A 24,684-nucleotide genomic window follows, 5' to 3' on the forward strand; every position below is an offset into this window, starting at 1 on the left:
TAAATTTTGACCATTTAACCCAGAATCTAATAATACAAGAACAACTCCATCTCCAGTTCTCAGTTTCCATCTGAAACAAAAATAAACTGCAACTATTTTGGGGCACAAACTATGCTGACATGTAGGACAAAAAGAACACACACAAGAGAAAGAGGGTAGACAAAAGGAATGAGGATAGCAATAAAGAGGAAAGGTCATATTAACACAGCTCACTCTTCCTTACATGTTTTTTCTTCTTTAATTTAAACTTTAACCACGTAATTACAATTTTCAGTCTGACAAATAAAGAGTATTTCTTGTCAGAATCTCAATAGTCAGTATTCTGAGAAATAATATATTTTTTTTTTCTGTTAGAGTTATTTTAAACATCAGATATTAACTGCCCACAAAACAGGAAACCTCAAATTATACCTTGTATCACAACACTTATATATACACCACTTATGTTACATATTACTTCATATTACTACTTTAATTAAGCTTCACAACAATGGTATTAACAAGTGTATTAAATAATGCAACTCTTTGTAAATCCTTGAGACCATTATTCCATTTACATGCTTCTACACATCTACTGCCAAGTAAGCAGCACGTGAGAAAAGGTAAACAAAGAATTTCTTTCTATAAAATTTGCTGTTTGATCTGACAATCTGACAAAGGTTTCTTTGGTAAAGAAACTGTGTTCCTAAAACTGGAAAGCAAATGTGTATCTTATGTCTGACTACCATTCTTCTTTCTCTTCCACTAAATTCTGTTTGCTTACCACATCCTTATAGCTTTCCTTTTGTTGCTTTTGTGCCTACGAATTTCTGTGAGTACATAACTGCAATTTTATTCTCAAACTATTTACTCCTCTTCTATGTTTACTCTGCCAATGAAGCCTATCCACTCAGTTTCATATTCTGCCTCTATGCAAACTTGCTTCCATGCTGACCTTCCACTGTTTTATACAGTATCATTTTATGCTGTGCTCACATCAAAGTTTTCACAAAGCTGATCAAAATTATTCTGCACCAAGAAACATGGTATTATACTTCCATTTTTTTCATGCTGAAAGGATATAGCATACGTCCAAGATTTCCAAGGAAGTTATCTTTTATTTGTTTTAGGTATAATTTTAAAAGAAGAGTTTATAATTTTAAAAAATGTATTCTTTGTACCATTCACAAAGCATTTATTAATATTGCATTGGAAGAAAAATTGTACTTTCATAGATAAAGCTGTTCAGTGCACAGAAGAGTGCTGTATGTATGCCAATGTACAAGTATCTTGGGTTTAAGTAAATTAATTATGGTCCTAACTGGGAGTATTAATGAATTCACACATACCTAAAATACATACTTCAGAGGCTAATCTTTTCAGCACATTATTTATTTTTCAGCTGTGGATTCTGAATTTCACCCCAATTTTTATTAATGTAATTAAAATCTGAGCCCTGCTGCTACAAATAAGCACTAAGAACTGTCTCCATACACCAAAATGAATTGCAAATTTCCCAATTTCAGATTCAAACTCCTACCAAAAGACTCAGTGTAGATCTACTTTGCGGTGATGATTTCTTGGAAGTCGTACTCACAATTTACAGATTAGTTTTTAAACTGAATGGTTACCCCAAAAGTAACAACCCAGAAGAAATGTGATTGATAAATGATATTTTACTAAAGTCACGAAAAAAATGTTATTTCAATAATGTTTTGAAATAAGTAAAATCATTTAGAGAAGAAAAATTACTTACCCACAGATTATTTTCATAGTAAAAAGCATCTAGGAGTTTAACAATATTAGGATGATCACAAGATGCTAAAATATCAATCTCAACCATGTAATCCTCAAGTTCTTCCTCTGATTTAGTATCAATCACCTTTGCAGCAGCCAGTACTTTTGTTTCCTTGTTCTGAGCCTATAAAAGAAAAAGTCATAGCAAACATAAATGCAAGTTTCACCAGACAACTGTCTCCAGAAAAAACAAACAATAAAATAACAAAACTCCTCCTCTTGACAGTTCTGTACTATTTTCCTGTCTTTAGTTTGCCTTTCTACAAAAAGAGAACACCTGCATTTTAAAGACTCAGTAAGATCCAGCAGAAAAGGAGATTAATAACTTTTCTCATTGTCAAGAAACAGTGAGAGGCAGGAATATAAAAATACTTAATTCTCATCACAGTCATTAAACCATCATACAGTCAATAGCTTAAGAGTTGCTACTATTTTGTACACCTCAAAAAAATATCTATTAATACCTGGCAAAAAATACAATGTAGCCTCCACCCCCTCACTTCTGACTTCAAGTTTTTGCCCTTGTGACACGCCCCACAATGTGGCAGCACAGCTGTCATAAAGCCACACAGAAAACCAGATCCTCTACCAGCAATCAGTAGGTTATGCTCTTCTTCAGCTAGGGACTGTATCCAAGCTCTCATGTAAAAGCTGCTGAGCCCTTGGTAATTTGTGTGGGCATTTTACTCTCTTTGCTCACAAGTCTAGGAAGACTTCCACAGATGGCTACTCATTGAAGCTGGTCATGCTGAAAACGCTGCCAACCTCTACTTTATTATTGCACACCTAAAGAGTAGGGAGCTAGAACTGCGGTAGTGATAAAGTCAACTGGAGAACAAGCACGATTGTTATTTGAAAAGCAAAAGGAGACAATGGATGCCTAAGGAAAAGAAAAAAACCAAACCAAAACACAAACACACACACACAAAACCAAAACACAAAACCAACCCAAAACGATAAAACAACCCCAAACCAATCAACCAACCAACCACCAAAAAAAACCCCCAAACAGTTCTGCTATGTATTTAAATATTCTTTGGCTTTTTTAAAACATAACACGTCACAAACAATTAAAGTGACTGCTGTAAATACTTCTTCACTGAATGATGCAGAGAAACAAATTTAGGAAAACTAGGACAGGTGAGATTTTTATTTTTTAATATCTGGAGGAATATGTATAAGCAAATACTAAACACAAAGTCATACACACTTTCTAATAGTTGTCTTGCAAGCTACATTTGAAGGAATACTATAACCTGGAATTTAGTAAACTTTAAACAAGAAGGTGTATTTTCACAAGCTATCACAGAATGTTAGGGACTGCTAGGGACCTTGAAAGATCATCTAGTTCAATCCTCCTGCCAGAACAGAATCACCTACAGTAGGTCATGCAGGGAAGTGTCCAGGCAGGTTTTCAATGTCTCCAGAGCATAAACCACTAGTTTGTCAAGGTGTTTCCAGTGGTTATTTTTTTGCCTCTGAGCAAATGAAAAATGAAGCTTACTTCACCAATTTTATGCAAAACCATTAAGAAAAGGCCTGGATTTACTCCATTTCACTCCTGACATTCAAATAAAATTAAATGACATAGGCTCTTTCCAAAGCAGGAAAAGGCAAAACCCTGCAGGGGCAATTCTAAGGCTTTATGTGAAGCAACACAAGGTAGTTGGTTTATTCTGACTCTGCTGGTGTGGCTATCACATGGGGTGTCTTGGCCCCAAACCTAGTTGAGATGAAACGAGGACAGGGTAACAGCAAGAATTTCCAAACCCGGGTTTTGTCAGCTAATCCCATTATACTACTATCAGAAAAAAATCTGGTATCAGACAGCAAGAACTTTTAAGACTTAGTTCCAAAGCCTAAATATTGTTATTTTCACAGCTGTAAACAATTCTCTCAATGTGGCAAAAGAGAATGAAATATTTAAAGACAAACATTTAAGATATCATTCAATAACAACAAAACATACTTATAAGCATAGCTGATTCGTCATATGCTCAGGGTAAAGGCTTTCTTTAACACTGATTTTTATCTCAATATTCTTTCCAAAACAAAAACAAACCAATCTTTTCAACTTCAGTATCTGCCTTCTCGTTTTTAACGACAGAGATCTGTATAACATTATTAAAAAACAAAATACTGCAAAGTTTTCCAGCACATATTCTAATAATAAAGAGATCTACTTAATAATGCAAACATCATTTGTTTTGGTTTCATGCTTCATAGTCAGAATGAAAGACCAACCTTCCTATTCTAGAGCTACACTGTAAATTTAACATGGAAAGTGAAACAGATGCCTGAATCCACAAATAGAATTAGACTTGGCAGCTTTACATCTGCAGAAAAAATGGTTGTTAAAGCCCCTTTCTAAAGAACTCAAATATTAATATTACTATTTTTTGAAATGTGCATGGCCACACACTTTCCACTATAGTTTACAAGGATACTCGGAAAAAAAAAATTAAAAATGTTTACAGAGATTGGCATGTAATCTATAGAATGGTAACAATATTTTGCTTAAATATGACAATTTAAAACTTCTACATCAGGTAACAATAACAGATGCCACTGTTTTCAGATTAGGTTTCACCTTTGCGAGAGAGGAGAGAGGGGCACTGGCAGATGAGCATGCATGATGACATGCCAGGAATTTTCCAGCATGTATACACTATTGCATTTTTTCTACTGACAGACTATTTTGTATTTTGATTTTTTCCAGATCCTTTTGCTTGAAGTAACTAGAAATCTGCTTTGAATAAGTTTCTTTTATTTCCTCCTTAGGGTAGCTCTATTAAAACACCTCATTAAAAAACAGAAGACAGTATGATTATCTTTACGAGCATCTTAAAAATTATAAACAAAACAAATGCTCGCCTTTGTTCTGACTTGGGATAGTAAAATTTTGTGGGTCTAGATCCAGACTTCTCCCCCAGTTTTTAAATGAAAAAAAGTTTTAGAATCACCATGTATCCACTGGGTATTTATGAGGACTGATAAAACATTTTAAATATAGAATCATAGAATTGTTTTGGTTGGAAAAGACCTTTAAGGTCATCAAGCCCAACCACTATCTAACTCTTCCAAGTTTGGTGCTAAACCATGTCTTTTAGCACCACAGCTATGCCTCTTTCAAACACCTCCAGGGATGGAGATTCAACCACCCCTCTGGGGAGCCTATTTCAGTGTTTGATAACCCTATATATACAGAAAGTTACACCTGAAAAAAATTATCTATTTTAAACATTATTTTAGAAGTTATTTCTGAATAAGACATTATTAATTTCCACCTCATGATGTACTTTGCAATAAACACCCATCTATGTGAATTGTTGTAAGAAGTGCCTACCTAAGAAACAAGCTCCTTTGAACTGGGTAGGAAAGGATTTTACTGTTTGTGCATAAGATTTATGTAGCACTGCATTGTATGGGCCAAAAAATGGCCTCTTGATTAAGAGGCAAAAAAAAACACTTACAGCTTTGTGAGGGCCTGTTTGTTTTTTCTAGACTTTGGCTGAAGTCTTTCTTCAGTCACATAGCACTCTCCAAAGGTCACAGCAGGATTAAAAAAAAAATGTTTGTGTAGATGCAGTCTTGATTTGCATAGACTCATTTTGCATTTGGGTACATGAACATTTAATGTCAAATAACCATTCATGTTAGTCAGAGGTTCTGCACTTTCAAAATACGTCCTCTAACAGCAGCCCAGCAGTTTCTTCCTGTATTTCAGCTCTCAACTAGCAATTCAGGTTATTTTTGTTTATGTTCTTAAATACATTTGATTCTGCTTCCATGACAGGTGATTTAAGCTTCAGTCCTATCCTATGAAATCCAAACTGGCATCTTCAATGGTTATTCTTCAATCCTGCCTTATGTGGAGACAAGGAAGAAAGAAGTTCCAGAGCCAGAAGCTTTGCAAAGAGACTGATATTAAAAGGCAGAATATTAAAAGGCAGGTTCACTGTCCGGGCACTCAGCCAAGTTGTTGCATATTCCCAGCTATGGACAGCAGGGAAAGCAGAGCCACTGTTCCTGAGTAATAGGATTACAGCTCAGAGATAACTCCTAGTCTTTCATCTTTAGGTGACCAATATGAAGTTTCAGCCTTGGTTGAGAGGAGCTGTTTCAGTTTCCTATCACCAGCAAATGTTTCCTTCACAACTGTGAAGCCCTTCTCCTGCAACACAGCATGTAGATTATCTAAAAAACAAACACTATTTGCACCTGAAAAAAGTTAAATACATCCTTAATCTACCATTGAAGCGGAAACAAAGCTGAGATACAAGATGGAAAATTGTTCATCACCTTTCTTCCTGATGCCTGATCTTTTTTTGAGATGTTATATAACCACACCACATATTCTGCAGCAGCAAAACAAATCAATTAAGAAGCTTTTCCCTTATGACTCATTCTTCTAAACAAAACTGTACTCATAATGGTAGATCATAAAGGTTGCCAACATGAGAAAAACACGTGCGTGACAAAGGTGGTTCTGCACATTTTTATTTTCTGTTGGCCTTTTGTTGATGTTGGTTTGTTCTTTACACTTTTGTATAAATCTCACATTGTCAGATCCACCTCCATAAACGCCTTCTGATGATGCCCCAGTAATCAGTTCTGAAAAACTGTCCCTGTACAATACAAAGGCAAGAGTATTTCTGAGAGCTATCAGAAAGCGATGGATCTCAGGCTTTCGTAAACAAACCATAAGGAAAGAGAAATTACAATAATTTCAGATTTTAACACCCTGATCAAAGAAATCTGCAAGAAATAGTGTAGCCTACTAGAAAAACTACACTGGATTTTGATTTTCATAAATTTACTGTATTTTCCTGTCCATTTGGAAATAAAACAAAACAAAAAACCCAACCAACCATAACCGCAAACCAACCAACCAGCCAAAACCCCAAACAAACAAAATAATAAAAAAAACCCAAAACACCCACAACTGCATAATTGACCAGTATCAGCTCTTCAAGAGTCTTTTCAAAACATGTAAAGATGTTCTTTATTAGTGAACTGTAGGAAAAAAAAAAAAAAAAACAAGACCAAACAACTACTTTTAGATAAAAGAAGCATTAATTCTAACATCAAATGTCAATATATGCAATTAAAAGTACCAGTCTGAATTCAGTAGCAAATAGCTACCTCTGCAATATTAAACCACAGTTTTTACAATAAATCACAAGTTAAGACAACAAAGGGGATAGCAGCCTCTGCAGATTTCTGGAAATTATGATGAGCCATTTCAAGGAAGCTATGCAATTTTGCACCAGTCGTCACTGCACAATGTTTGAAAATGTAGTAATAATAAAAAAAAAAATCCTGTATAGAATTTATTTTTTTTTTTAATTATAACTATGGTTGGTCCAAGGAAATAAAACTGAGTAACTTCAGTTCTAACTGTTAAAACTCATTGAAGTGATTGTTATGAAAGACCTATTCAGAAGATAATGAAAGCATAGTATCCAACAATGAAAATAATACATCCTTTAAGCTACAGACTATCAGCCCAAAATCATTCCTGCCTGCACAACGTATCATACTACCTATTGTGCAGTTTATTCCACTTAAAAAGTGTTTAATGCCAGGATAAAAATACTGAAATAGAAATGTAGATAAAGTGCCTCCATTTCCCACAAGCAAATACTATTACTAACAAAGTCTTCAACCCAGACTACTGAAGCTCATCTTTATGATACTGCGGTCTGGTGCTGCCTTTGTGGCTACACTGGTTTTGGAGCAGTTTCCATGGCAACTTCACTCTTTTAACATTATCCTTGTACTTCATACTCATGGTGGTTCCTCTGCTTCCTCCACAGTTATTTTGCTGAGGATACCACAAGTTATTTCTGGGAGTGGTATGGAATGTAATTTTCATGTTTAACCTCACAATTCCCTTCACACATTTGCATTAATTCTGTGGTATTTTGTATACTAGCTAAGCAGAGTTCCCATCCTGATTCACGCATTGTGTCACTGAAATCAAAAGGAATGTTTATGTGCATATTTGAAAAGTACCAGGGCTGAACTGGCAAATATGTGCAGAATAACTGAAACCCCAAACCCTGCTAAACACTGGCAAGAAAATCTCAAAATATGTTGTGCTGTTTTATAATAACACATTCTTATTTTCCCTTCTCTTGTTGTGTGATAGCTCACATAAAACCAACAGAGAAAACCAGATGCCAATATTGGGAAAACATTCAGAATTAAAACATTAAGTGGTGTCAGAGGTGTAGGTGCCTAGAACTGGCATTTTGTTCCTACATTCAGTTACAGTAACTGTATATAATACTTGCAAAAACAGCATTAGAAACCACTATTCTGCATTAGAAAGAATCAACTCTGAGATTCGAGACAGGGGAAGTGTGACAAATTAAGATTTATTCTTGTATTGCTAAGCTGCTTTGCCAGTATCTTTCATCTGCAGAAGACACTAACAGTTACTGGCAGAGGCTTTCTCCATTTTATGGAGATAATGTCAGCCCCCAAATGACTTGCAGCTTCCCAGGAAAAACAGTAGCCCAGCATATCTGCATCATGGATCACAGACATTCTAGCTATTTATTCCATCCTGTGTCATCAGGAAAAAAAACACCAAACCACCAAATAGATAATGATTAGTGTTTATTGATATCTAAGTTTATTTCAGTCACTACATCTTAAGTCTTTATTCCAGCAACAAATACACCTTTATTCTAGTTTACATCAAATAGTAATGATTCCAAGAAATAATTTTTAATCACACAACAAATGATAATTCTATCTGTTCATTGGAATGACTTCCAAGACAACCCACAAGCCAGAGTTGAAGCTGCCTCCAGACTGTCGATTTTTCAGAAAATTACCATGTTGCCAGGTTGAGAGTTGAGAATTCTATTATTTGCTCTTGATAATTTCATTATTTGTTTGAACATACAACTTAAGAAAACTCTGATGCTTTTACCTGAGAGGATTCTATGCTATAACCTGGCCCCTAATCATTTAGCACCTGTAACAATGCTTTAGTTCACTTGAGCTCAGAGAGCCAGACCTGCTAACATCTTTTCCCAGGGAGAAGGCCTAACTGTAACTTCCTGCAAACAGATACACCACAGAGAGTTTTGGCTTCATGCAGCACTGAGTCATTTTGTCTACTGGCACTTTACAGACTACATAGTGTATATACACAGGAGTACATGTATCAACTTGGAACACTCTTTTTGTTTGTTTTGTTGGTTTGCTTTTTGTTTTGGATGTTTTGTTTGTTTTTCTGTTTTTAAATACAGCGGCTGGGTCAACCCACAGTTCCTCCTTACCCTGTTCCTTGGAGTTAGTTCACAAACCAAAATTGGGATCTCCTTTGCTCACAGCCTTTAGCCAGCTCAGATGTGAGATGGTTACAGCTGCTTGCTGACCCAGTGCTGCTATTTACGTTTAACAAAATAACAACAAAAAAAGGCAAAAGGCATCTGACTTGAGCATAGAAAATTGTCTTGCCAAACTGTAAATGAACAAGTCAACAAAATAACAAATATGGAAAAATGACAACTTCTTTGGACTTTAAGAACTCTTCAACAAAAGCCTTCTGACATGTTACTAGGGAAGCTACACAGTCATAGAAATGAAATGTGGCACAGCCATTAAAGTGAAAAAACTATACTGTCAAAAAAAGTAAAGAATATTATTAAAAGCTCTAAATTTCATCTAGCAGAAAGAAGACATTTAAAGACCTCTACTAAGACAACTTATTTTATGTATTTTTGTAGAAAATGATGCAATATAATAGATGTAACTTAACTGTCATTTAAAGAGCATACATCTTCCTAGATCAAAACAATAGGCAGCTTAGAAAAAGGTTCTGTATAATTTGATACTGCAATGTGAACCATATTCAGGACTTGCAATGAGCACAGATAAATAGCCAGAGAGGAAAGATTAAATGAAACAAGATGAAGCATTATCAACCCATTTTGTTCTTTGTCTGCTAAAATGAACAATAAGTGACATATACTCCATATATTTCAAGTGGAAAATATTTCAAGGGGAAAAACTATATAGGCAGTCTAAAGTTCAGTATTTTACAAAAAGATGCAGCTGTAAGAGTGGGAAATGAAACGAGACTACATCAATACCACATCAAAACTGGCAACAACTCTTGCAAAACTATCAAAGCATATATTCTGTTGCTTCATGCATGCTCTAGTCTCTTAAGATAAAACTTCCCCTATTTGTGAAGTAACAAAAAGGAAGTAATTTTTGATAGCTCTCATAAAAAAGCCCTGTACAACATCAACCCTGTTTTTTTAATAAAATTGGTTACAGAAATCAATTCAGAACCTCTTCATGGTATTCATATTTTTAAAAAGAATGGGAAGTTTAGCACTCTAGAGTCATTGCTTCCTTCTGTACATAACTTTAAAACAAGCTAACAGAAACCAACTGCAAAGCTGGGAACAAGAAGAAAGAAATCAATACAGCTAAGCCAGTGTCTTTTGGCTCTCTATAACACAAACAAGTTATTTTCAACTCAGTTATACAATGAACTTTATTAATTACAAAATTTATTATGATGATGCACACTATTTAATGCTTGTAGAGTCTGTGATTTCTGTTTTCTTGAGTCATAAGTAATGACCCTAAAGCTACAAACCATCTCATGATAACAAAGCAAAATCTTGTGACATGCAAGTTAAAAAGGTTGCTGCACATCCTGATTAAGATGACCTGGCTGTTTTTGTGCTGCAAATATGACATCTCAAGAGACGAAGAAGAGCCATCAGAATAAACATTTGGCATTCCTTAAAAATCAGCTATTCTACAGCCACAAAAATAGCATCCTGGGTTCTGTAAGTAAACTTCATTCATATTCAGCACAGTAGTGGAACATGCTGCTGCTTCAGATTAACTCTTTGGTTTGTTGAATTTTTTAATCGGTGAATTTAAATGACTACACAATTAAGAAAACTGACTACTCTGAAAAACTCTATGAATGCCAATTCTATTGTTAATCACTCAATTTCAAAAGACATTTTAATTTACAAGCATGCTGATAAATACAGTAGTTTTTATTGGTTGTTTTTTGTTTGGGTTTTTTCCCCCCACTGGCTGTTTGCTATATTACTTTGCAGAGTTTGATCCACTAAATATGCAAAGGGAAAACAGGTCATTTATTCAGACTTTTGCAACTAATGAACTTGTGAGCTTCTATCAGTAAGATTTTCAAGCCACATGGGAACAATGCTCTTCCTCTGACAGAACTGCTGAGTAAGATGATAGCATTAAAACACTGCAAACAGTTAAACACACAAGATGCTACGGAGGAAGTACTATTCTTGTCTCTTAATAGTGTGGCAATGCTATTTTTAATGGAATTACAAAAGCTTTATTTTGCTCATGTTCCCAAGAAGTGGCAGCAATGAGGATGTACCACCATGGCTGTTAGAAAGGAAGTAGTTTTCTCTTTGACAAGACTTCCCCTCTCCTACTACTCTTTTTCTCTCATGTTTATTTTTTATTCTCTTATGAGAGTGAAGGTTTTTTGAAGCAGAGGGCTATCTTTTGTTGTGTATTTGTACAGTGAGGGGGAATGCAAAATGCCATTATTTTTGGAAAAATCATCTAAGCCGCTTCAAAACTCTCTGCTCACTCTGAAATGCAATTCAGTTTCTGTGCTTTCCTCATATGGGTAAATTCAGTTCCCAATATGAAGCCTTATAAAATTTTCATTCCTTTCTAGCAGTTATGTAACATACCTAAATTAGAGAAAAGAATCACCACCTGAAACAGAACTGGGAGCATAGGCTTTTACTAAATTTCCAGGTAAAGGTATGTCTACATAACAAAATTGTTCTAGCATGGGTGTTAAGAGATGCCAAGAACTACTGGTAGGTAACAATACCAACAGCGGCATTTAGCAAAGCTGCCTTTTTATAAATACTGTTGCTAATAGCAGATTGGTTTTGCAACAGAAGTACATCTATTTTTTTCTTTTGTCCTGACAAAATGCATTTATCTGATAAACCTTAACAACTTCAGAATATCAATATGTCACCCTGATGCTTCCCTTTTATAGCTGTTTAGGCCAATGCAGAAACCGTTCTGTCATTTTCCCCCTTACATTGGCACTGTCACTTGTCTGGCTCTCCCATGCGCCGGTCTGCGAGCCAAGAAGATTACATGTACAATCAGCTTTTAGGTGGCTTAGCTCCTTGAAGCAGATCATCATGGGGTTGGCAAGCACAAGACCTGTCACAAGGAAGGAGGTGGGAATGGGAATACATTGCCAAACTCTGGCTGCATTGACTTGCATGTTGTGGGAAAGACTCCTGGTAAAGACCCACCCACTCATTCAAAAATCGCTTCTGTACTTATTAACGCTATTGAAATGCACCACTTTGAGAAGATGTGTTATTGACTGATTCACTTAGTAGCACAGTTCCAGAATGGCTTAGTGCTTTTCAGAGATTCAAAAGAGTCTTCTTCATATTGCATTGGCAAGGTCCCATGCAGGGCCACTAAAGATGAAAGAGGTGACAAGAACATTGAAAGGGGCATCAAAAATAGGGCAGTTAACACGTCTATACAGTAGCTCATTTTTATATTTCAATTTTAAATGCTAGGGGAGGTGTGAGATCCTTGGGTTTTATTTAAGTGTAACACAATCACAGAATGGATTAGGTTGGAAGGGAGTAACATGCTGAATTACCAAAACTTCTAGGGTTATTAAGCTGACCACAACATCTAAGTCTGCTGCCGAGAGACAGCTTAAAGTTCTTGGTAGAGACAAAAGCAAAGAGGAATTTTCAAGTACTCCAGCTATCCCTGTCAGTCAATAAGGAAATACTAGATAGCATTCTTGCTTCTATGGTGACCCTTAAGCTCTCATGCTTCCTATCCCAGAGGGATAAAAAATAGCTGACAGTGCCTCCTTCTTTCAGGTTACTTAAAAACACAGTGAGTGCATCTCCACTAGCAGTAAAAAGTAGCTAGAGTGGTGAAAAAGTAAAATGCTTGGCTTAACTCTAAGAGTACCCATGTTTTGGAGATAATCTCTGTTCAAACTCTTCTGACCATATTACCAAGCCATGATGACAGTTTGGAGTTTTCACAGTGTAATGTACTTACACAGACTCAGCTCTGAAGAACAGAACAGTTTGCCTGAACGGTGAACTTAAAGACCTGTGGCATCTGCAGAAATTGAGCAAGTAAGACAATGAGAGAAAGACCATTAAAATCATTAAAGGGTCAAGCAGTTGCCTTATAAAAAGCAGACTAAAATGGTTGGGCCTCTTCTATTCAAACAGGAAAAGCTGAAGGTGGGGCAGGAACATGACTGAACTTCGCAACATAAAAAAAAGGCAGCACATGAATTGAAAAAAGCCTGATTCAGACAAAGGTTGTGAAGGAGATGAATGCCTCAGCAAGAATTAGCATGTTGCAGTAAACCCTCAATTGACATTTTTCCATTAAGGCTTTACTGCCTTCTGATTACAAACTATTAACTCTTCTATACTGTGAAATCCAGACATGTGCTAGAGAAAAGCTTTATCTACAGGATAAAGAAAGAATAAACTCCAGTGCAAAAAGTCTTGCCAAGTTATTACTTTATCATTAACAAAGTTACAGTAACTTCCCTCAGAACACTGTTTCCTAAATCATGGTTATAACTAAACATTTCTAAAGACAGAATCCAGTCCTTTAAAGTTGTCCTTAAATGAGAAAGCCTCAGATCTAAAATGCCAGTTGATGATCTCAAGTAAAGGGACAGCCTTCTCCAATTCATTATCAAGCTAGATGGATTCAAACCCCATTCTGCCTTAACATGGGGATTCACCATGGCTTTCATACATAAAGTAAAACAATTTTGATGCAGGCACAACTTAAATTTTAGGGTAACAGTTCCCCCCAAAACTTTGGTAGCCTACAGTTGCCCTTTCAGCCACCCATTTTGAATAACTGTATTAATGAAACTTCAGAACAATTCTTCCTGAAAATAATGAAAGTTCTTTCATTTGTTGTGGCCTCCCTCAGTTTCAGATTTTCTCAAGCAACTAACATTAATTTTTAAGAGTGACACTTTAAGGTTACAGTCACTTAGTCCTCTGTAGTAAGAATAGTTTTAGCAAATTTTAAATGCTGATCAATAAATGGATTTGTCTATTGTAGTATGATCCTACATTTTTACTTCTTCATATTCCTTGCCAAAAATAATATCATAGAATAGCATGCTTCAGATAATTGGATATCTTCTTAAAGCCAGATTTTGTGTGTAACTTGAGTCAAGCATGAATCTATGCTTGAGCAATTTCTTGCTGTAGGCTACAGGTAATTACCTAAATAGAAAATGTCTCTAAAATGCAAACATGGCTACATAAAGGGTAAAAAGTTGGTGTATTTCTCTTAGCTTTCATATCAGCAGTCAAGCTTAGTTCTTTTACATGAACCTCTGTATATAAACAAATGCACTCCCACAGAATACTGCAAACCAGAGAGCAAAAATAAACAAGAAAAATTTGTAACTTAAATATCGTAACTTGCTTTTACAAGCATTTAGAACTGCTTAAAGAAAGAATATATCCTCCTAAGTCAAAATAGATGGTTTATGTAGGTTCATTAAATATGTGAAGAATCTTCCATTACCATTTTATTGTGATTTTTTTTCTGCACATCCTTCCGCTGCAGCACGTCCTTTAGTTGATTTGCATCATGACTGTAGAGCACATTCAACAGAAAATTTAAATGCCCATTGAAAAGTCTTAGTTTTTTGTCAACATATGAGTACTGTTGCAGAGCGGTTTGAGATAGACTATCAGCTTTTATTGGATATTATTTAGTTAATTTTCATTAGCTGTCATTCTTCAAACATATTCTGCAAGAATTAGGTCTTCTTTCCCTCTTAAAAAAAAAAATTCTGATACCTACCTGGAAAAAAAAAAAGTTTTTCCACAAGACATATTTGTGACATATTTGACAGCTAAAAATTTATTTCAAGCATTCCATACTATAATCATGTTATAAAGCCATTAAAAATTAATTAGAGTATGTATTTTACATGAGTTTGGAGAAAAATTGTAATACAACATTCTTTTTTTTGAACACTGTGCTGTTAATGCATCTGATTTGTTTTCTAACTGCAAATTTCATAGCTATTCCATCACTCAGCATTTAAAACTGGAACAATCCAAGCAGTATAGAATTAAAAGATAGCACAAGCATTGTATTTGAGTAATTTGGCAGATACTGTAAGATAACAGGCAAAAGAGGTGAGACTATGAATTTGTCAATTCTGTGCATAATCTAATTAAAGCTTATTGGGGAAGCACAAAGATGCAAAGACAAAAAAAGTACCCATAGAAGATTTCCTGCACTGAGATCTCAAGGAATGCATTTAAGATTTCAGAGCAGAGTCTTAATTACATGCTGCCTCTTTTACACAGTCACAGCTGTCACTGAAGGAGAATGACGTTTATAATGTTAGCAGATTCTCAAAACATGGGTCATGGCTCACAAAATATGTAAGGCCTATTTGTAATTGCATTCAATTAAAAAAAAAAAAAATCCCAAACTGGGTGACTGTGGCATTTGAAATCCGAACCAAACAAAGTATTTCTTCAATATTGTTTGTGGACTGGTCACAACCAGAATTTGAGCCACCATCAAGTGAAACTTGTGAACTACTGCTGCGCAACAATAGCATGTATTACTGCTCGGAGGATTGTATTACTGGAGGACTACTTCCCTGCCAAAAAAAAATTAAGCACAAAAGGTTTAACCAATTTTTTTTTTAAAAAAAACAAAACCCAACAAACAGTATCACAACATTGTTTTATCTCCTATATCAGGATTGTTTAATATAATAGGCTGCATCTGACTTCAATACAAAGAGTTATTTCACCAAGTTAGGACATTTAAAGAAGCTTTGTTCTGCAGTCTATTTGACAACATTAAACTGTCACATTTAGCTTATGCCTGAAATCCAGTTTTACTCTCCAGACAAGAAACTAACAGTCCAAGCACATACAGAAATAGTTAGCTAAGAAATATGAACTATCAAGTAACATGAAAAAATTAGGAACTTTTATAAACATAGCTAAATAAAATCAAATAATGGTTTCCTATTTACTCAGTGTTTTAAACAGTTTATAGAACTGAGCTCACACCTTGGAAAAGATGACTGCCTTACCAAGGACTGATCATGAGCATTTATTCTCCATGAACACGTCTGCAGTTCCAATTCTGAAGGCAACAGACATTACATTACTCATAAGTTTTGTGATGCTGATTTTAAGCCAAGTGACTTAAAGACGTCAAATGAGACATGAAACGTGCTATACTTTTAAAAATCTTTACAATATTTCCTTGCTACAGAAAAGGTAGAAAGAACATATTACCTTCTGCAAACATGCATTTAAACCAAGAAAATTATCTCATAATGATATTCTTGCAATTGCCCATTTCCTCAGAAAACTTAGCTAGGTCAAAAGTGCTCAGTAAAGCTTTCCCCTTGATATCTTTCCTAGGATTTAAGATAGTGATACTGCCTTTTCCTTATCTGGTATTTTCAACATCATAAAACTCCAATGGTGTGAAAATAAAGATAACATTATAGAGCATCTCACCAAGTTGATCAGCAAGACTAAAATCATTCATTTCTATGAATGGTGCACATAGTTTGTCATCTAGACCATAGAGAGTACACTTAAAACACCCATGCTACTTTTACAAAAATTACTGTTCTTAGCAAGATTTAGGTAAAGATTTATTTCTATTTTACTTAGACTAAATATTTAAGATTGAACATTGATATGTTATACATCAGTCTCTTGAGAGTGAATCAACTAGCTACTAATGCCTCCATGGCTAAACAAAGCAAGTGAATATTATTAATTCAAATCTCCTGAGGATAACTACTATTTCACTGGTCCATTTTAATTAGAGGTCAACTCAGTCAGTTATGAATTAAACAGATTACAACAAAATATATATAGTATATGATTTAAAGTTGCCAAAAGTTTTGCACTGATTTATTATTTGGCATTCAAATTCTGTTTATGACATTTCCCCCTGCTTTTTCTTTCCAGGTCCAAGCTTATAGCACAGTCACACATGAAATGAAACTTCAGGCTTGTGAAACACAGTATTTGACTGGACATTTTCAAATGTGAATTCATTTTCCATTTATTACCAAAAGTACAAGATTTCAGACAAACTGAAACAAGACAAACTCAAGAAACATCCTTCCACAGGGAATGTTCAAGTTCTGATGCAAATTCAATCAAATTATTCTAAAGAAGAACTAGAGACACCAGGTAAGTCAAAAGATGAAAAGCAGACCAAAACCAGCCTAGCTGTGCTTCAGATATTAAGTGGTCAAAATTTATTCCTAGATACAGATACAAAATTACCTACCATAGCAAGTATCACGATACAGTAGTATCATTAAAATAACTTCAAGTTGCAATATCCAACTGGAACAATGATTTGGAGCAATGTGCCGTGAGACCACAGAAGCTAGGAAATATAGATTCTCCTAGCTCTGCCGGGATTTTCAGGTCAGAGTAATTAAAGTATTTTCTAGGATTAGAAAATAAGTTACAATGTTAGTGGTACACAAAAAGTACTCCTTTGCAGTCACCAATGGTCAGTTCTTATTTTATCATTAAAAGGACTTAAGAGTGCACTATCACTGAATTATTTAATTGATCTAGTCTTGTTAAATCACTATTTTAAAATTGTATTTGCTTCCACCTTTTGTAGAAGACATTAAGGCAATGCCAAGCTCTACTTGAAGTCATATAGGTATATCACAGGTTAAGATTGTTTTAAATACAGACACAAAAGCTTAACCTAAATGTTAGAAGCAGCATCATTGGTTTATTGGACTTCAGTACAGACTGTTATCACAAATTCACTATCATTAGCCCAAGATGAGTTTATATTGGCTACTAGTGCAAATACAAGTACATTTGAATAGTTAATGTCCTTGTAATTTTGAGAAGATAATGCATTCGAGTAATGCTGTTCACCACGATTATGGCTATCAGCTTCCACAACACTTCTTCTCTGAACCCATAGAAAAAGCAAATAGGCTTTTTAACCCAGCTGTATACTGCCATGTCTATTCTACAATTATAAAATCTGTTCCCATAGAAGACTTAAAATTAGTGTACTTGGACAGATGATACCCATAATTATCATAATGATGGCCAAAAACATGGGTTCCTTGGAGGACTACCCTCTGGTGAAGGGTGCAGGGATGACACCATCTAAATACTAGAAAAACACCTTTCTGCATTGTAAGTGCTCTTGTTCTTACTATCAAAAAAAAAGGCTGGCAAATCTTACTGAAATATAGTCCCAGCACTTTATCTCATTCAAAAGGTTAAGTTAGGAAGAGATCTGCATTTTAATTAGTTATGTGCATCTATATTAGAAAAATTCTCTATCGTGAACTTCAGCAGCAAAAAAACACAGGACACATTAGGCATTTTAAAAGTCTCTTTTTACCTCATGTGAACGTTAACTTCTGGGAATTTGGAAAGTAGCTTAAGGCTGATGCAAGTCTTTAACACTTCCTTATACTCATTTATCTTAAAGCAATGTCAACTATTTGCACTGAACTGATAGTGACACAATAGGGCAATATGACACACAATAAAGTAACATGGTATAATAACATAACTGATTTCTAAAGCAAACCGATTGCAGTTTTAACACCGAGTCCTCTGATTCTTCAGAGGACTTAACCGGATCAAATTAAGAGCCATGTCAAACTCTCTTTTGTTTTTTCATTGCTTCTGTGTTTTTGTTTTGGGGGGGCGGTTTGTTCTGCTTTGTTTAAAAACAAAAACGAAAACCACACAAAGAAACAAACCAAGTGTAGTATGCGATCTAACTGCCAAACTTCAAAGTTGAAATCAGCTTCCAATGCTAATACTATGCTTCTCCAGTAGCTGTCAGAACCCAGGCAGTCCACTCACTTACTCTAAACAACTCATGAAAAGCAATTAAAGGAGACTGGAAAAAAAAGTCTATCTTCAGCATCCTTGAAATTCTCTTTACAAGGGCCAGCACCTGATACTGAAGTACTGCAAGGGTCTCTAAATTGAAAAAGGATAGAAAACGACACCATTACTCATTAGCCAAGGAAAAAAAAACAAAAACAAACAGACAAAAAAACCCCAAGAGCCTCAAAGTGGTGTCTTAAAAGAGACTGAAAAGGGATAGAATGCAAAGTCCTATAAAGCCACAAACCTTTGCCATTGATGATCTGCAGTTACATTGCTCCTCTGATCAGAAGAGACTCACAACAGCAGTTGAAAAGCTTAGAAACAGAGTATTTCTAAACATTACCTAGTGACCACAAATGTAAGAATAGTCAGAGCTAAGAAAGCTTTAGAGAACTAGCACAGCTTCAAAGGAAATAAGCTCTTCTAGTAATTTGCTTAAGTTACTAAAAAAATAAGCAAGACCCTTGTATTAAGAGGGGGAGTGAATCACAAGTTTTCAGTACCCTTAAGACTTCTGTATACAAAACTAGCTATCACTGAATATAGCATTTTTATCTAACTAATTTACCGACCAGGTTTTATAGCACTGTCAGACGCATTCGAGAGTTGCTCTTGAGATTATACTTTGTCCAGAAGATTAATTTAACAGCTAAATCTAATACTTCTCCACAGGAAATCACAGCAAGTAACCAATCTAACCTATTTTTTATTAGAAGTCTAAAGCATATTAAGGCTTATATGATAAAATGGAATTGCCAGATAACATATGCCAAAACTCTGTCACACACTGACTACTAGAATCTTAAACAGAGGCAAATGTAGTTTTGGCAAACATAACTGACAGTAGGGTGTTCACTGAAAAACAAACCCACAAAATGAGAAAAAACACCACAGAAGCAAAATTAAAACCTAAAACCCTCCCACACATTACTTAGAGTCTTTAAACATTGACAGTTTTGTTCTAGTTTATAGTTTGTATTGCAAAATTTGAGAAAATATTGAGTGGCTATTGGTGTGGTATTCTCATGTGAGGTATATATCCAAGGAAGAAGAACCAAACACACCCTTGCCACCAAACAGTTCCTTGCCAAATGGGCTCCAATGCAGGAACTCAAGCACTGTTAGTACCTGTGAAATACTCCTCCTCAAACTAGACGGAAACAAAATAATTCACACAACAGGATTTTTTATTCTTTACTTCATGTGTGCCACGCTTCAATCTTCACATGGGCTACGTTCATCAAGTTTACCAGTGTAATTCTGACTAGTAGAGTTTTTAAAATAGGATTTAATTTTGAAAAATTCCACTTCAACAGTTAACACTGTCACTTCAAGTACAGAAATTAATCTCAAAGTGAAAAATCACAGTCAACTGGAAAAATACCTGCTGTTGTACGCAAAGTACACTGAAATGCAAAAATTTACCAGTTGTCTTGTTCAGACACCTTCCCGTTCAGACTATTACTAATACAGACATGCCTATAGATAAACATGAAGTGAGAAGAGATTTGGGGATGGGAGGGGAAATGCATGTGGGAGAGGAGGAGAATGCATTTAGTATTGTTTCTCTGAGGCTTCCCGAGTCATCTCTACAGGACAGAGCATTATATTCACAAACAGGGAAACAAAACCTCACTATGAAGTTTAAAGAAAAACTTTAATACTCTGCAAACGCTGTTAGAGACAACATTAGGGTTTTTTAGTCACAAAGCTTTACAATACAGGAACTTCAGACATATTTCCCTGTCATTTTAATCAAAAAAATCTCTAACCGTCCACCACCTAGACTACATATTACACCAACATAAAAATAAACTACATGATCTTAAAATAGAACATTGACACAAATTCCTTGGGTGAGAAAACCCTACCCAGCATTCTGAGCTAACTGTGGCACTTCTGCTCAAGTTTATAAACATGTAACACCACAGTACAATAAAATCTAAAACAATTTCTACCGAAAATATGACTGGTTTCATCAGCACCCAGATTTCATAAGCTCTCAAACGCAGTACTCTAAATATAGTTGTTTCTTGACTGAAATAGCTCTAAGAAAGACTGTAAATGCTATTCTTTTTCATACTGTTTTTTTTTTTTTTGTAGTCTCAAGAACCTGCTTCAGAGTCTCAGTTCATGTCAGTTCCCCAATTCTCTCATGCTTATCCTCCATGATGTTTTTTCCACAGTATCTCTAACCCAAATGAGGTGCACTAATGTCCTTTTGTAAACTGGAAAAACAGCTAAAGATATTTTTGAAAGCTACAGTCTTGTCAAGCACTAGCAGTATTTTATCTATGCCGCTGTACTCGACTTTGTTAGATTATAGATAAGCATCCTTAAAAACACTACTTGTACCAGTACACTTAAGATTTAAGGATTAAACAACTGAGAGGAGCTAGGAGATCCATCATAGAAAATCTGCCACATAAAGAAAGCCAAGATAACACAAGTATTTAATTCAACTCTACATGAAAGAAGATAGAATGACCATCAAATGAGACGTGAGCTTGGCCCTACCAGCTATGCACGAGGCACACAAGTCAATTTTACTCTTCACGGACTTCCTTCCACACAAAAACTTTACCAAAAGGAAGTATGACCTCCACACCTAAGAAAATAGAGTCTTTGTAAGGTTAGAAGCCATACTGTAGGCGAGCCCAAAATAACAAAATACAGAAGCAAACGATTCAGCAACGGGCAGGGTGGAGCAGAAGGCGGGACAATGACCTAATAAGTCTTTTCTATCTTTAGTTTCATGAGGCTCTGTGGACAAGAGGCGTCTGGATCACACGCTCTGCTCTCCAACAGACACACCACGGGAACTCGGACACGTCCCTTCTCGCAGGGCAGCAGGTGGGTGCAGCGCTTACCTGCCTGGCGAAGTTCTCTGGAAACCTGATGCTTACCACAGATCCCAAGGTGGCAGAGCTTACAGACAGGCGAGCTTTATACAGAGCTGAACTCAGAAGCAATACTACAAGTCACTTTGTTTTAAGCTACGAGCAATAAGTACTAGTGATTTGAGTAACCCGCATGCCCTTACCTTGAACACTTTACCGAAAGCACCATCTCCCAGCTCTCCTATAATTTCCCAGAACTCCTCAGGGTTCAAATCCCTCTTGACGTGCTCGTATTGTTTCTTCTTCTTCTCACCACCCAGCTTGAAGATCTTACGAAAGTTGAAGAAAGACATTTTGGTTCCTGCCGAGGGAGACCAGCCTAGAGACGACCAGGAGGAGGGAGGGGGCGGGCGGCGTCTGGTGATGCCCCCTCAGCCCGCCGTGACCATCCGGGGCGGGCGGTCCTGGGAGCGCGATCCCCTGGAGGGCCGAGGCAAGTCCTCACGCCGTCACCGCCACACGTTGACAGGAAACAACACCCCGAGATCACCCGGGAGCCCCAGAGGGGCCGGGCTCTCGACACCAGCCGCAGCGATCTCCTCCCGCGGAGGGTTTGGCGGTCCCTGTCTACTCGGCCGGGTTGGTGACCATCGCGTCAGCAACAAGTGTCGGGCTCCCTCCTCGGGACAGACGGCTCGGCGGCGGCGGACAGGGCAGAGGACACAGTCTCAAGAGAGACGATGAAGAGATCCTGGCTCCCGTTGAAAGGGGACAGCGGCTTCGCGCCGGGCAGGAGGGAGCGACTACCCCGCTGTCCGCCGAAAGCGCTCTCGCCTCGGATGGACGGGGCGGGCGTAAGGAGGAGATCTGTCCCAATCCTAACTCCCGGCCTGTGCCCTCACGCAGCGGGGCCCGACGGCGTCCCGGGGTAGCAGAATAGAGAAACACGACGCTACCCTCACGATCCCTCTCACGATCCCTCCCCCGCCCTCTCGCAGAGCGGGGCCCGGGCGGCACCGTTTCCTGCGGGGCGGGGCGGGACGGCACCTCCTCCTCCGCCCGCCACCGGCGCGTGCGCGCGCCCCATGACTCCGCCTCTCTTCCCGCGCTCCCGGAACCGCCTCGCGCCCCGGGCCACCACCTCCTCCAGCGCATGCGCAGGTGCCGTTCCTCCAATCAGCCCAAAGGCCCGTCTCCATAGACGTGAGGGAACAGGCGGGGCTTTGCGTTCCCACGTGACACAGCGGCACGGGCCAATAGGAGTGCGCCTACGCCCCCGGCGGGTAAGTTAGTGGTTGGCCCAAGATGGAGAGGGGCTTCACTTCCTTCTTCATCTTGCTCTTTTCTTAGGTTGCCGGAGGTGCTTTTTGGGACAGGCTTGTTCTTGGTTCGTTCTTTTTTGTGTGTTTTGCTTTCCGCCATTTTTTCCGTCTGGGCAGGCTGTATACTTGGGGGAAGAAGAAGAAAGTGTCTTTTCCCACTCGTCCGTAATGGGAGGGGTTATGTATTCTTTGCACTCTATTAGGTCACTTATGTTTAAGGACGGCGTGCTCTTTCCTTATTTCCTCTCAACTATCCCGTATAGGGAAGAATCTTCTAGTCCTGCGATGGAGAGTGATGTTTCCTAGGTAGAACAGCTTCCTTTTAGGAATGGCTGCCTACTTCAGTTCTTTTCAGCACAAGTGGCTTTCCTTCTCCCCCTACATTGCTCTCAGGTCGGATTGTGCGAGCTGAAGGGAGTGTGAAGCTCTCTTTGTCTGCCAAGAACAATATAATGGCAGGTAGTACTTCCTGGAGGGTTTGACCTGGAGAGTAATCTTTTGCGGAAGGTGTCTGTGGAAAAAGACAATACTGGACTCTTGTTTGTGAGCCAGTGCTGTTTCTACTGGTTTGTCACAGTGTTCAGGCATAGCAGAGTGTGATATTATTGTCTCCACGTGTTTGGTATCTTATGAAGTTTAATCACTGGATGGGCTTGAATTTCCTTATCTCCTGGCTTCCTCCCACAAGTGATTCCTAAATCATCCTGAAGTATTGTATTTTAATAATTCTGTTGTTTATATGCCACCAAATGCATGGCATTTATTCACGTGAAAGCAAAGAGGCATTCTGATTGTCTGGATAAGGCTATTAAGGCAATGATGTGAGGCCTAAGATCTGACAGTGAGGTAAATAACCAGTGAAAATCATGTGATGCCTTATCCTCAGGAACCTGAATGCCTGTAGTTAGCATTAATTTAAACTGCATTTATAATGAACAAGCCTCTAGTGTGTATCATTCTTCAAACCATTTTATTAGCATGACAGTGGTTTGCTAGGGATGGTTGTCCATGTGTAAGCTTGGTAATAGTAATGAAACATTGAGAAACGCTTTATAGGAATCATATGGCAACCACTACAGTCTGCTTGGAAGAAGCACAATGTACAGGTACTTGTAATAATAACGATTAAAAAGGTGGTTCAGAAGGAAGTGAGGACATAGAGTTAGCCTGGAACCGAACTTTACATCATGTGTTAACAATGTTTTTCAAGATGTATCATGATGGGGTAGAAGCCTTTTAAGAATATGTTGGGGTTGTACATTGACTAAATCACAGTGCTAATAATGTTGCAATTTTGTGTCATGAGTTAATTTTGTTAGTCTATATAAAATCAGTTTCAAGGGCAGTACTACTCTATGAATCCTCTAGAGAGCCTGTCAAGTCCTCTTGCTAACCTGAGGGTAGTCCTGACTTAGAATAATCAGCATCTGTTGTTCAGAAATTATGTTGGGCTTTGTGGTTCCTTTGTACTGACAGCTTGGCCACAAAATGTTAAACTGTTGAGGAGGGTATTAAATCCAAGACTGTTTATGTGTGTAAGGGTAATGCCAAGAAACAGCTGCAATCCAAATGAGTCGTTTTCCCCTCTATGGTCTGCCTGGCTGGCTGCACCTATTAATTTGCAGCTTTCATGGATATAGCTTGATTATCAATCACTTTGTTACTATATTTTAAGTTTTTTCAGTGTTACTAGCAGCAGTTTAGCTCGTGGTATTTTAGTTTTAAGAAATCGATTTCTTTTTCCCCTCTATAATA

The 24,684-nt window shown here is 37.3% G+C and overlaps 1 protein-coding gene across 1 annotated transcript in view; it reads right to left on the reverse strand.

Moving 5' to 3' along the window:
* SLK (STE20 like kinase) overlaps nt 1-21,960 on the reverse strand; it is a 45,099-nt gene extending 23,139 nt beyond the window's left edge. The window contains exons 1-2 of the mRNA XM_054382182.1: nt 21,811-21,960; nt 1,736-1,900 (exon numbers count right to left, since the gene is read on the reverse strand). Of these exons, the coding sequence (XP_054238157.1) occupies nt 1,736-1,900; nt 21,811-21,960 (315 nt within the window). The remainder of the gene's footprint in view (nt 1-1,735; nt 1,901-21,810) is intronic.
* Nucleotides 21,961-24,684: the final 2,724 nt, after the last annotated feature.

The sequence above is a fragment of the Indicator indicator genome, chromosome 7 (genome assembly GCF_027791375.1).
Source record: "Indicator indicator isolate 239-I01 chromosome 7, UM_Iind_1.1, whole genome shotgun sequence".
Taxonomy (NCBI): Eukaryota; Metazoa; Chordata; class Aves; order Piciformes; family Indicatoridae; genus Indicator; species Indicator indicator.